The sequence below is a fragment of the Dendropsophus ebraccatus genome, chromosome 13, assembly GCF_027789765.1.
Source record: "Dendropsophus ebraccatus isolate aDenEbr1 chromosome 13, aDenEbr1.pat, whole genome shotgun sequence".
Taxonomy (NCBI): domain Eukaryota; kingdom Metazoa; phylum Chordata; class Amphibia; order Anura; family Hylidae; genus Dendropsophus; species Dendropsophus ebraccatus.
In genome coordinates, this window is record NC_091466.1 from 43,014,475 (window position 1) to 43,028,442 (window position 13,968).

The following is a 13,968-nucleotide window of genomic DNA, read 5'->3' on the forward strand; positions in this document are numbered from 1 at the left end:
TTGGCACAAATACTGCAGTGTCCGTTTTCTAAAATAAAACCTGTTTGCTGTTTGTGTTTCCAGCCTAAAGGGGTTATTGAGGCCCAGAGAAACATGGTCACTTTCTTCCAGAAATAGCACCCCTAAGAAAGTAGCTGTGATTTTTAAAATCCTGGCTAACTCCTTTACTTGGACCAATACCAGCCAATAATGGTTTTATCTAATAGGTCACATTTTAAATTAACTATCAACACAATGTCGGAAGATCGTTGATTTAAAGCATGACCTAAAATCCCGATAACGATAGCCACGGCCCCCTGGCAGCGGCGGCAGCAGATCTAAAAAAAACTTTCCAGACAGCCCCTCTCGCAGCTCCCAACACCCCCTTATCCGCTCGTTGTCGGTGCGTATAATAATGCCGACAGCGAGCAGGCAACGAAGAGCAAGCAAGCACAGACCTGAAAGCTGGGCGCTCACTTTCCCCAATATCAGGTCGTATAGGGTTTGTCTAATCAAATTGTATTCACTCTGGTGATCAGATCCCATTTCAGGTGAATAGACGATTTTACATGTGGCATTACATGGCGGTCAATCACATGAATTTCCATCGTTGTAGTGTGAAGAGGATTCAAGTTTGCCAGAAAGGCGTTTAGTCCTGGCTCATAGAGAGGGATTAAGGGCCGGAAAGCCCTCTTTATGGGGTCTACAGGGCATTATAAGGCCTAAGGATAGTAGTTACATGTACGGTTCAACAACTTAACAATGATGCTTTTGCTGTTTCTTAGTCACCAAGCGTCCATACCTATAAAAGTAAAGAAAATCTAGGGTGTAGTCCTCCTCTCCATCAATAATATAGTGCCAGGTTGTACCTATAGGAAAGTTCATGAGTCTACATTTACAATGACACGAGGTCGGTAACCAGAGCTGAGTACACACAGGGAAGGTTGCTCTCAGGTGCCTTTAATATCTTTAGCTATTACACTGTGTAAATACAAGATACCATTATCACCAGCGTGTTTATGTTACCACACGTCACGCCACATAAAGGGTCCGGTTACTCAGTCCTTAGGGGGTTGAAAGTGACACCGAGAAGGTCGCGTCTCCTGGTGTAAAGTAACCAAACAGAACACATTAAGCGAGGGGTTCGGGGAAGTTTCATGTAAAAGAAAGGCTGTAAAGCTGTGTTTTGTCAGGCACCACAGGATGGAAGAGGAAATCAGTTTCAGGCTGCAGTGTGAACTCCATTGTCTGAACAGGATGCTATATAGGATGAATACAGTAAAAGATATATATATATATATATATATATATATAATATATATATATATATATATATATACACATACACATATATAGGAAATTCTCTACAACACTATTCAGACAATGCAGAAGCACTTATGTTTTTGCTCGGACATGATGGCTATAGAAAAGCAGCTGTGTCCTGTCCAGATAGCTAGAGAAAACTAAGAAAAAACCAATGTTAATAATAAAAACCTATAAATTGCCCTGTGTGTCAGTGACAAACCCCCATTACTGTACACCATATGTAATCTTCACTGTCTAGTCTTGACAGGCGTGGATAATTTGGCATAAGGATGGGGTCATGGCAGGGGGAGGTAATGGGACACCAGCTGAGATTTTACATTAGGGCTCATGTGTCTCTTATTTAAGACAATTAGTGTAAGAAGAAGAAAAAAACCCACAAATTATCCAACTGTGAATCAATCCACCGAAAATCAGACGGCTTATACACAAATCATTAACCAATAAAAATCGAAAAAAGAACTAAATAAAAAAAACTTATACTGTGATGTCACATGCATCCATATTACTGTACTATATAGCGCATTAATCTAAGATAGCGGCAACTATATCCTGGTACTTTTCAGAAGATGCATTTTCAGTAAACCTTGTGGTACCGTGGTTTAAGAGTAATTTAGATTGAGAGTGTTTTGCAAGAAGAACTCACAGTTTTTCAAAATTATAACTTGGTTTAAGAGCATTGCTTTCGTTTAAGAGCTCCCTGTACTGGGTGGGAGGGAGAGGGGCATGGTCTGTATAGCGTGGTCTACAGCCCTGTACTCTGACCCAGGAAGTCTCCCTCACCTTCCAAATCCTAGCAGATCCACTTCAGGCTGGGGCTTGCATCAGGGAAAAAGACTCCTGAGCACTTAGCAGCTGCTGTATGTCCTGCAGGAAGTGGTGTTTATCTTTCAGTCTGACACAGTGCTCTCTGTTGACATCTCTATCCGAGACAGGAACTGTCCAGAGCAGTAGCAAATCTAAATAGAAAATGTTTCCTTCTGTGGACAGTTCCTGTCTCGGACAGACACTGCAGCCAATACTAAGCCAGTGTAAAAGTGACAGGGAAGAAAATGTCTGATCGTCTATTTAGAGCGGGCTTCAACATTTATTGTCATCAGTCACACATCTTCCTGTGTAAACAAGGGATGTGAGGCTGAACAATAAAGGGAAACTGACAACAAGGATATGCATATATCTGTGCTTTCAGTTTAAAGATCACACAGCAGCATATACTTACTTAGTTTGTTGCTGCTGTGTTCCAGACCAGCATCATATTCTCAAGCTCTCCCATCCGGCCACTGTGTTTTCAGGGCCTGTCTCCTTCAGAATGATTGACAGCCACAGGAGTCTGAAGTTACAGGGGCTGGACGGGAGAGCAGGATGCCGGACCAGAGCAGTAGCGTGCTAGGTAAGTATGCAAGTGCGTAAGTATGAAATGGTTATGCGATCCTAGCAAAACATACGCCGGACCGTGGCGGGGAGAGGGGGTGCTGAGCGTCAGAGAAGCCCTGCCTCAATGACACACTCATTCCTGGTGACACCAAGCATTAAAAACGCTTTTTCAACTAAAAGACGACACACACAAACACCACCAATTAAAGGCTAAGCTCCAATATGCAGTCATGGCTGCTGCTGTGACTGTCCCCCGTGCAAACATAGGCATAGAGGACGCTGCCAGTGAGGACTTCCAATCTGCAATGTGAGGGGAGGAGAGTTGGTAGGGGACTATCCTGGAGGAATACAGCAGTTTTCTCCTATTTAAATGTTGGCCCTTGATCAGGTACCTACACCTGCCTGTACCCACTCTTGATTTGCTTTGTTCTGTGCTGCTCTCCTTGGACTGGCCATCTATCTATCTTTCTAGAGCTGTACTGTACACATTGCAGTACTGCACCAGTACGGTGCCTTTTTCTCGTAAAAAAAAAAAATTGCAGTATCACAACAGCAATACAATAAAAACTGAAACCTGTGTGAACCCAACCTCTCTAATATCTATATATCGCTACTGAAATGTGCAGGCAGGTAACCATACAGCCTCTAAAACGCAATAACTGACTTTACACATTTCCAAGTGTTTATTCCCCCAGGCGCGTAAACAACGTCTGTGATGTCCTTGAGCGGCCTACACCCCTCTCCATACTGAGCAAAGACAATCTGGTCATGCATCTACATGGTGGACCTGAGGGAGTTAGAGGCCGGCCCACCGCTTCGTTACATGCAGGGGGAGTCTCATAGATGTTGAATTCTCGGTGAGGACAACCACTAAAGCAGCTATGGATAATATAGTAGCTATGTGACATCTGATCAGTGTCAGCTCAATCCACCGATTAAGGCAGCATCATGATGATCTAATGTGGAGAGGGAAATGAGAATACTTTCCATCCTGAGGGTATATGCACACTGCATAAATGTCGCGGATAAGGCCACTCGTCCCCATGCGCTCCCTCTAGGCTCTCCGTCTGTCCCATAGACTTCATACTATGGTCAAGCTGATTCCGCTGTCCGCCCAAAGAATTGAGCAGCGGAATCCACAACATTTAGTCAGTGTGCATATACCCTAATGGTGTGTTCACACCTACAGGATCTGCAGCTGATTTTCTGCAGAAGATTACATTTAAATAACTGAACACAGCATCAAATCTGCTGCAGATCTGCTGCAGATCCTGTAGGTGTGAACGCACCCTAAAGCAGTATCTACACTACTGTATGATGGGTGGGGGTCAACCAATTCTGAGAATCGTGGACTTGCAGTCTGTGGCCCCCCCAAAGTTTTCCCTGCATAGTAGAACGGCCAGAGGGGTGAACAGTGAATGGGGATGCAAACCAAAAAAGAGAAAAAAGCTATGCCAACAATATACCAAAGCACACCAAAGGATATATATATATATATATCAGAATAAAAGTACTTTATTATAACAGGTATAATATCAGAAAAATTTGACCCCACAAGCTTAAAAACAATTAAAAATTAACAAACATGGGGGTACCCGGTATGGTACCACCCACAATGACACCCCAATGTGAGTATATCACTCACCCTGTATAGATAAGGTGCACATGCAATGTATAAGTAACCAATAACGAACTATATGATTCAAATAATCAGTAATACTAAGTGTAATTGCTACAACCAGAAAATCACACAATAGAAAATAACACACATAAGTCAAAGGATTGAGGGTAATATACTAAAAGTCAGACTAAGTAGTCAGATATCACCAAGAGTAACAGGGTGGTGTTGGGGTGTCAAGAGAGAGAGCCCACGCGTTCCATCCGCCCAACCGGACTTCCTCAGGTGTAAATGGGGATGCAGCATTTTCTTAGGATCAGTGGGGGGTCCTAGAGATATGCCATCATGTTCCTCCATTGAAGGAATTTTTCTGCTGTATTCAGATGCATTTAACAGCTGCAAATACAATAATAAATCTCCAATGTTAATGCTTAATCTCTTCAGCCTTTCCTGCTGCATTGATCCACACGTTTCTGCCCAGTTTCCTCCATGACAGCGACAGGCAGAGAAAACGTGACAAGGTCTGCCAGATGATCTACGGCGTGGGTCTCCAAACTGCGGCCCTCCAGCTGTTGCAAAACTACATTTCCCATCATGCCTGGACAGCCAAATCCAAAGCTTTAGCTGTCCAAGCATGATGGGAGTTGTGGTTTCACAACAGCTGGAGGGCCGCAGTTTGGAGACCCATGACCTACGCCATATCTCAGGCTCTCGTCTGCCTCCTTATCAGGTCTCAACATATTTTTTTGTCTTTTAATTGACCTATTTATGCATAGATGAGTATTGAAGTCATTGCACACCATGATAGGATTATCAAAGCTACTGAACTGAAACAGCACTGTGGGGATCTTGGGGGTGGAAGACTTATACGGGATAAAATATTTATGCTACGCTGCCTCTTGTCAGTAGCGGGGGCTGCGTACAATTCATTGAGGTCCCTTTAGCACTGGAGGTATTATCTGGACCTGCACACCGCCCGCAGTTCTCCACAATATGATGCTGGTGTAAATGTAATAGCAGCAGAGATCCCCAGCGCCGGAGATCACACATTATAACAAAACACTTTATGGCTTTCAGAAAAATGAAGTAGGTAAGTAAGACCACCAGCTCTAGCGGTATGAGTCTGCTGTGAGGTTACTATAGCTGGATGTGTGTAAATTCAGTAACTATGGGATGTGAGTCATATAGGAACAAGCTGCTCAATCAATATGGCTGACACTACAGCTCTCACTATGCCTGGCATCCTGGGGGGCACATCTGTCGTATGTGTGAAAAAACCCTTGAGGTGGTGGAGAGGGAACAGTGAATGTTTTTACATTAGATGGACAGGCTGTGCAGTAGATTCCTATGGGCTGGATCTGACAAAATCCCTTTCATATAGTGTTTCATATAGTTTTTATTTAGAATATAGCATCCTTTTTTAATATAAAAAATACGCCATGCAGAACGTGGCAGAAAATCTGTGACTATCCTCCAATTTTTGTTATATATTTTACTCGTTTGACCATGTCATGGATCAGATCCATCTGGCATCTGGTATATTCTGGAGTATATATAATGAACACTCAAAAGAAGAAAAAAATCTGCACAGCGTGAATTGTGGAACACATTCCTATAGACAACCATTTCATGTGCATTACATGTGTTTCATGACAGGTAATAAAAAAAAAAAAAAAAAAAAAAAAAAAATTGGGGTAGTTGTATCACGCTCTCTATATAATAAGGCCCTCTGTTTCCATACCAGGGCTCATGAATACTTGAAAGCTGAGCTGTGATTGGTTACTATGGGCAATCTTACTGTAAGACTGCTTGATAACTGGACCTCAGTTGTTGTAAAGCCACTTGTAGTGTTGGGGGCGGGGGGAATCATTTTCTCTTTTTGCCCTGGTTAAATGTGCAGTGCAGGTGTCGCTCCATACCGCTGACGTCTCACTTTACACAAGGAGATTTTATGTCTGTGGTGTCCTAAGTGCTTATCTTTCTTTGTCAAACACATAAATCTTAGCAGAGGATCAAAAAGAAAACCTTCCCTCCGGCAGGGAGAGGAAGGGGGAGAAGACCTGCACATGTGACCATCAGGACCCTGGGAAAGCTGGGTGACAACCACTGAGGAAGCAGTAACGGCAACCATACTGTTTGTCACAAAAACTTACCCAATTATTTTTTCTTTTTTGCTTACAATTTGACTCCTATAGTATTTCAACTGTAACGTAAAATAAACTAATATTATTATTTATTTGTTTAAGCTACCTGGCCAAAATTGTCACATGCATTTATTATTAAGACGTGTTGCAAAGCTACAGCTCCTGCTCAAGCATGATGGGAATTGTAGTTTTGCACCAGCTTGAAGGCCATGAGTGTGACCCTCTATGTGCTACAGGAAGGCTGTCCGAACACGATGGGAGTTGTAATTCTGAAACAGCCGGAAAGCTACAGGTTGGGGAACAATGTTGTAAACTTTTTGCTTTTCATTTTGCATATGTTGGATGATCTGTTTGTGCGGGCGCCCTCTAGTGGCCATTAGAGGAATGGTCCATCCCAGATGTGTACACAGAGAAGGCAGAGCTGCTGCCTGGAGCCCGCCCCCTCAGCCTTCCTTCCATCTCCATAATCATGGCTCCGCACTCCATGGACGATCCTGCTCTGCAAACTTTTCTATCGTTGTGTTTGGAGGGAGAGAACAGCTCGTAGCTTCATAGAGGTACCCTGAGGGAGGGGGGGCAGGGGCTATGTAATGCTGCAGGCTGGCAGTCCCTATAGACAGTCTATACAGTCCTGGGATTTGCAGACAATGCTCTATCGATTGCTGCTCCCACCAGTGCCAGATGTGTGTGTGTTTATAGGGAAGGGGAGGGAGTGATACTGCTTGATGTATCTAAGCTTTGCAAACTTGCATTAATTGCTACAATGTATCTCAGTAAACTTTAATCTCTGCATTTACATTGTAACCTGTATTGTGATCACTTTACTAGATCTTTCTCTATACTAGCAGCTCAGTCCTGCACACCCACCACACTGTGTGCATGTAATATGATGCACCCCTGGGGGTCTTCCCTGTGCTTGCCTTTAACATCCATTCTGATCAGTGTGCATGGAGTTAGGTGTTACCATTGTGCTGGGGGCATATACAAAGTGCATTCTTCTGGGGGGTTCTCTTGTGCACTTACAGAAGTATGCATGGATCTTTCCCTGATTCTCAGTATGTGCTGCAACTCTGCTCTGACCTGCACTCTGTCCATGTAGTAGAGTGCATCCCCTTTCTTTCTTATGGGTTTCTCCTGTGCACTTGGATTGATGATCAGGGGCTTTGGGTGGGAGTACAGAAGAATGACATATTGTCTGATGAAGGAAGGAGGGGGGGTGGGGGGGTTAGAGAGTCCTCCCACCTCTCTCCCAGGCTAAGCTGCACACACAGGGGCTTGTTGGTGCAAAGGCTGCTGCTGCTGTGAATGGCAAGAGCTGCGCCCTGCGATTGGCTCCTGGGGTCATGACGTAAGCAGCCCCAGCTTGCTATTTGAGCTCAAGCCTTGCCCAGTTCTCTCCACTTCTACATGTAGAGCCTGAAGCCAGCAGCACACACTGGAGAGAGGGGGGAGGAGGCGCCTTTCTCTATTCTTGTCTCCTATTCCCTGTGCTATGCATATGCCAGCATACACAAAAGCAGCACCACTGGCAGCTGGTGCACCCACACTGGCAACCTAACCGTCAATATAATGAGTGGCACGCAAGCCGACAACAGCAGAGGAATAGAGCTCTTGCAGAAAACTTCTGCCTTCTATATCTAAAGGAGCCCTGGATCTATGCTAGACCGCTGGAGCAGCTGGTAACCGGGCATTTTGTTTACTTTCCCCTATGGGTGCCGCAACTTGTGATTGCTATCTGTGGATTGTATTGGCGTGCACGTCACAGAGGTCCATTACATAACTGCATGGTGTTTTGTTTTTTCTTTGCTTATGGACGAATTAATCCTGGTGACTTTGGAAGTTAACCACAGTGTTTGTGACCGATGCTTACAAAAGAGGAGCGCTTGCTAGTTTTTTCCCTCGCCCATGCCACTAGACTCAGGCTGCCTGAATGGCAGGATCATGAAGTGTTTGACTTTCTTTCTTCTGCTTCCAGAGACCTTAAAGAAGTCTAAAAAGAGCGCCCGAGCTAACGGCAAGGTGCAAGCATGCTATGAGATAGTGCCCCTGGCTCTCAAGAGGAAGATGGCTGCAGAGCTTTACCCTGCTAGTGCAAACACAAATATCGCCAACAGTAATAACGCTGCTGCGGTCACCGCCAAGAAAAACGCCCTCAAGTTCCAGCAGAGTGCACCGCCACCACCGCAACTACAGAACCTGAACAACAACAACATCGAGAGTACCAACTGGCAGTCCTTCCACCCGACCCTGAGGGAGAGGTGAGCGCACAGTGCCCCCTGCAGCCAGCCTGGCAGCCCTACCTAAGTCATATACAATAAGTGGGCAATCCACTAGGGCACCATAACTTTTCAGGGGGCAGTCATAGGATACCGCAAACATAATTTAAATCATTGGGAGGGGGTAGACCAGCAGCAACCATGTGATGAAAGGTGGCAGAGCCTGGCAGTGCATGCACATAGGTTACAGAGGCTGCACCCAGGAGTACCAATAACAGGGGCGTCACTGAGGGACAGAAACTTGACACTGCAATCACACTATCAAATACTAACCCTGCTAGCAGAAGGCTACTGCCTCCAGACTGGACTCAGGCTATCATTGAGGCACAACACCACTAAGATTTACATCCTGAGGCTTCAGTCTCCTAGGTGGGTGTACTGACACTGGGGTACATAATGCTGCAGTCATAGGAGAGGCACACACTGACACTGCAAACAGGAGAACAAACTGCAGGCACATAACTTCTCCCCGATAGTCAACAGGGGTACAGCAATGGTGAACAATAACCTGGGGTCAATAACATAGGTGCAATATAGATATATATTGTGTGTGTATGTATATTGTGGCTACAGCTAAGGTCAAACTAGAGCTTGATCAAATAATGTATGGGACTGATCAGGTTAAAATGCCACTTACTCCCACCCTGCATTGTAATGGACAACAAAAACAATATACTTAATCTCCAGTCAACGCAAACACCCCGACCGTTGGTCTATAATGGCCATATGCGGGTCCTGAACATATTAAGCTGACAGGCATCCCCCAGCGACGCTGCACTGAGTTAGCAGGCAGCTCATGCACTGAGCCATTGCTAATCTACAAGGAGCATCAGCAGGAACAGGACATGGTTTAAGCACTGTGATATAGATAGGGGATTCCTCACTGCAGAGCTGTCAGGACCAACCAGAACAGCACTGGGTCACATCACGCAAGTAGAGCCTCTTCCTGCGATACCATGGCACGCACTGCTACCACTCTCCCATATAGAAAATTAATGTGTTGACAAGCCTAAAACCTGACCACTCTCCACAGGGGATTGTTGCATGGCCATTGATTTTAAGTACCGGTTTTTTTCTACCCACCACCACCATGTCACATTTTCAGTAATATCTAGTCCCATGCATGTAAATATGGCAGGAGGGTTCCTCTGGTACATTCTGTATATAGAACAAAGTCATTGTGTGTAATTCATCCAAATATTGTGGTCACACCATGAGTAAATTCTAAAATGCATGTACCTTCAGGGTCTTCACTGTCTGTATTCCAGTGGTATAAATATATTGTACAGGACAGGCTTTTTCCAAGTCTATTGGAGATATTTTAATTTTTTTTTTGCAGAAAAAAAACTGATTATAGCAACACTTCACTAGGCTGCATTAAAAATACGCTCTCTAGACAAAGCTGTGCTCTTTTGGATTGTATTTCTAGTAATCTTAAGTAAAGCCGGTGAAATTTTCTATGAATCTTTGGGAAAATCCCTCCGATTACCACGATTAACCCATATAAGACTGAAATGACAATGGCAGGAGACAAACAGGCTGCAGTGAAATTCGACAAGAGGTGAAGGGTACGCTGCTAGAAAAGCCTGATTAAAATTAGCAGACCTTTCTTGTACGCCTATGAAAGGGATGTGTCATCTCTTTCATCCCGTCATTTACATTTAAAGGGAAGGCCACTTCAATTAGACCCACGCACGTCAGCCTTTGTAGTTGGATTTAGACTAGCGTATTCTTGTCGAGGTCTTCCAGCTAAAATGTACACGTCTTCTCCCTTTAGGAATGCACTGATGTTCAACAACGAGCTAATGGCTGATGTGCACTTCATTGTGGGGCCCGTCGGGGCTTCCAAGAAAGTCCCTGCTCACAAGGTACGTTTAACCCTCTAAATTTTTATATATTTTTTTATTTTATAGGTTGTACTTTTATGATCTTTAAATTTAAAACGTAATTTGTACATTTTTTTTATTCCAGTATATTCTGGCCGTTGGGAGCTCTGTCTTTTATGCCATGTTTTATGGAGATCTAGCGGAGGTGAAATCTGAAATCCATATCCCAGACGTGGAACCTGCTGCTTTTTTAATCCTTTTAAAGTAAGTGTGGTCACTCCAGAAATACTGCAGTGAACATAAAAGCTTATAAAATATGCATATTGTGACTGGCATTAATGGCTCGCTCTTAGCATGGTTGGTAAAATAGCCCTTCTCTGAAACCACAAAAGCTTTGGCTTATTACAGGAGGAATATGTTTCTGGTTGTCGTTTCCAGGAACTAAAAGAACAAAAAAAATATATATATATCTGCAACATAACTATGGGGAACTTTGTGGATTTGTATCCGAGTCTTAGACTTCTGCTCTCTTTTCCTCAGATACTTGTATAGCGACGAGATCGACCTGGAAGCAGACACGGTCCTTGCAACACTCTACGCTGCCAAGAAGTATATTGTACCCGCGCTGGCCAAGGCCTGTGTTAACTTTCTTGAGACTAGCTTAGAGGCCAAAAATGCATGTGTCTTACTTTCTCAAAGCTGCCTCTTCGAGGAGCCGGAACTGACTTTGCGTTGCTGGGAAGTGATTGACGCACAGGCTGAACTGGCATTGAAGTCAGAAGGCTTTTGTGAAATTGATCTACCGACCCTTGAGATTATTGTGACTCGGGAGACGCTGAACACTAAAGAAGACGTTGTTTTTGAAGCCGTTATCAACTGGGCAGAGGCCGAGTGCAAGCGACAAGGCCTACCAGTGACACCTACAAACAAAAGGAATGTACTGGGAAAAGCATTGTACTTGGTACGGATTCCAACAATGACTTTAGAGGAATTTGCCAATGGGGCTGCCCAGTCGGACATTCTAACCTTGGAAGAGACGCGCAGTATATTCTTGTGGTACACGGCTGCTAACAAACCCCAGCTAGAGTTCCCTCTTGTTAAAAGGAAGGGTCTCACACCTCAGAGATGCCACAGATTCCAGTCTTCGGCCTACCGCAGCAACCAGTGGAGATACAGGGGACGATGCGACAGCATCCAGTTTGCAGTAGACAAAAGGATATTTATAGCAGGACTTGGGCTTTATGGATCGAGCTGTGGCAAAGCAGAATACAGCGTCAAAATCGAACTCAAAAGGCAAGGCGTGGTCCTTGCTCAAAATCTGACTAAATTTGTCTCCGATGGTTCTAGTAACACTTTTTCAGTATGGTTTGAGCACCCTGTGCAGGTTGAACAGGACACATTTTACACTGTCAGTGCTATCCTGGATGGCAATGAGCTCAGTTACTTTGGACAAGAGGGCATGACGGAAGTGCAGTGTGGAAAAGTGACTTTCCAGTTTCAGTGCTCATCGGACAGTACCAACGGGACTGGGGTACAAGGGGGGCAGATTCCAGAGCTGATCTTTTATGCATGAAGCGTTTCACCCTCGGCCTACTGCTAAAGCACACTGACGCCCCTCTTTTTGTAGAGCGGCCTGCAACAGGATAGCTCACCCCTTTCTATTCTACCCTGGTTGTCCTGCCACGCACTGAAAAGGGGGTGAAGGGAAATTTGTTATCATAAACTGTCTGGAATGTAACAATGGGCTGTCGATACTCCACCTGAAGGAATGCTTTTAAAGTTTATTCTTATTTTATTTATTTATAAGCTATTTGAATTATTAAAACTGCGACATGCAGGGAAATGGTAAAGAAATCTGCACATAATGTGCATTTATTTTGTATATAGATAACTTGTTAAAATTTAGCTCGCTCAACAGAGGAGTGGCGATTAAATATGTTACATAAAAGATTTTTACTTATACCTGATTCCAGCCTTGTCTATGTTATTTAGACTTCATACAGATCTCAATGGTATTGGGGACACAAGGGTTGTATCTGGATACTCAATGACATCATTTGCACGTGTTACTCAGCACTGAGACGTGGATGTGAATTGACACTATACACAAATCTGCCCATAGAGGTGCTCACAATGGACAGGAGGAAATGCATGTGTATTATGTTTAAGAAACAAAGTGGAGTCCCTCACTTGGCAACTCCCTATATTACCTAAGGCTAGGACTACAGTGCAGTTTAACTATGCGCATCTTTATTTAACTCTATAGACTCCAATGCAAGCAACCTTGTAGCCTAAACAACCTAAATCTATATGAATGGCTCTCCTCAATAAATAAGATGTGTGATGCCCCAGGCAACTAAAATCACCATGCAGAATAAAGCAAAGAATTGTATGCATCTCTGCCCTCAGCACTAGACTACACTCAATAGACGGGGCATTGGTTTGGTAATCTACAGTCTGCTATAAGGGGTGTCTAAAAAAATAAGGAAAAATCCTCTTCATGACAAAAAAACAATTGCTGGTATTGGTTATACTGGTTATATAATAACATTGCCTTCAATAGTTAATTTCTTGCAAAACCACCCTAAACTTAGCTCATAGCCAACTAGTACAATAAAGTACTCGTATTAAATGGAACAAGCAATTAAGTCTTGCATGGGCAAGTTAAAGGAACTGTCTGCTCCCCACACCAGTTAACTAGTGTAGAAAGGTACTAAAAAAGGGCACTGAAATGCCTCAACTGCAGTGTCCAAATACACCAGACAGGTCACAATACCAAATAATAATGATGATGATAGAACCAGCTGCAGTTGGGAAATACAGCTTTGAGGGACCTCAACATGGCCTATTGTTCTCAGTGCTCACCATGTAATACTTCACTTCTCCTGCAGTAGCCCTGCAAGAGAGACAATGGCTATCCCCATTAGCTTATTGGGGGGGGGGGCTTTCATATGAATATGGGTTGGACAGTTCCTTAATTGAATTTAGCCTAACTAATACTTACAGCCTATCCATGGGGCAGGCCATCAATATCAGATCATAAGGGTCCTGACATACCCACTGTCCAATAGCCACAGCTCCATACAGGAAGCTTAGTTCTATTCACTTGAATAGGAGTGAGCTGTAGTACCAAGGACAGCCACTACAAAATGTACGGTGCTGTGCTTGGTAAACAATGAAGTGGTTTAAGTCAGAACCCCACCTATCATATACTGACGGCCTATCCTAAGAAAATCCCTTTAATGATCTAGGGAGGTATACAATGTCTTTATTTTAACATACCTACAACAAGCTGCCATACTAAATAATGCTGAATAATGTTTAGAACATGGCTGCCAGCATAGTATGGATAAGATGGGCAAATGTTAGCAATGTCACTCTCTAAATAAGATATCTATAGAAGGTGACATGCATGTGAGACAATGCTG

The 13,968-nt window shown here is 43.8% G+C and overlaps 2 protein-coding genes across 4 annotated transcripts in view; one reads left to right on the plus strand and one right to left on the minus strand.

Moving 5' to 3' along the window:
• Positions 1–13,968, minus strand: part of BRF1 (BRF1 general transcription factor IIIB subunit) — a 212,905-nt gene that overhangs the window by 117,460 nt on the left and 81,477 nt on the right. The window lies entirely within an intron of this gene.
• BTBD6 (BTB domain containing 6) lies at positions 6,890–12,507 on the plus strand. 3 transcript variants are annotated; one of them, XM_069950282.1, is made up of 5 exons: positions 6,890–6,995; positions 8,414–8,696; positions 10,492–10,582; positions 10,686–10,804; positions 11,081–12,507. In XM_069950282.1, the coding sequence occupies exons 2-5, from the start codon at positions 8,503–8,505 to the stop codon at positions 12,111–12,113; spliced, it is 1,437 nt and encodes a 478-aa protein (XP_069806383.1). In that variant the 5' UTR covers positions 6,890–6,995; positions 8,414–8,502; the 3' UTR covers positions 12,114–12,507. The 3 variants fall into 3 exon arrangements, with proteins under 3 accessions (XP_069806383.1, XP_069806382.1, XP_069806381.1); XM_069950281.1 differs by lacking the exon at positions 6,890–6,995 and adding an exon at positions 7,816–8,117; XM_069950280.1 differs by lacking the exon at positions 6,890–6,995 and having other exon boundaries at positions 7,816–8,696.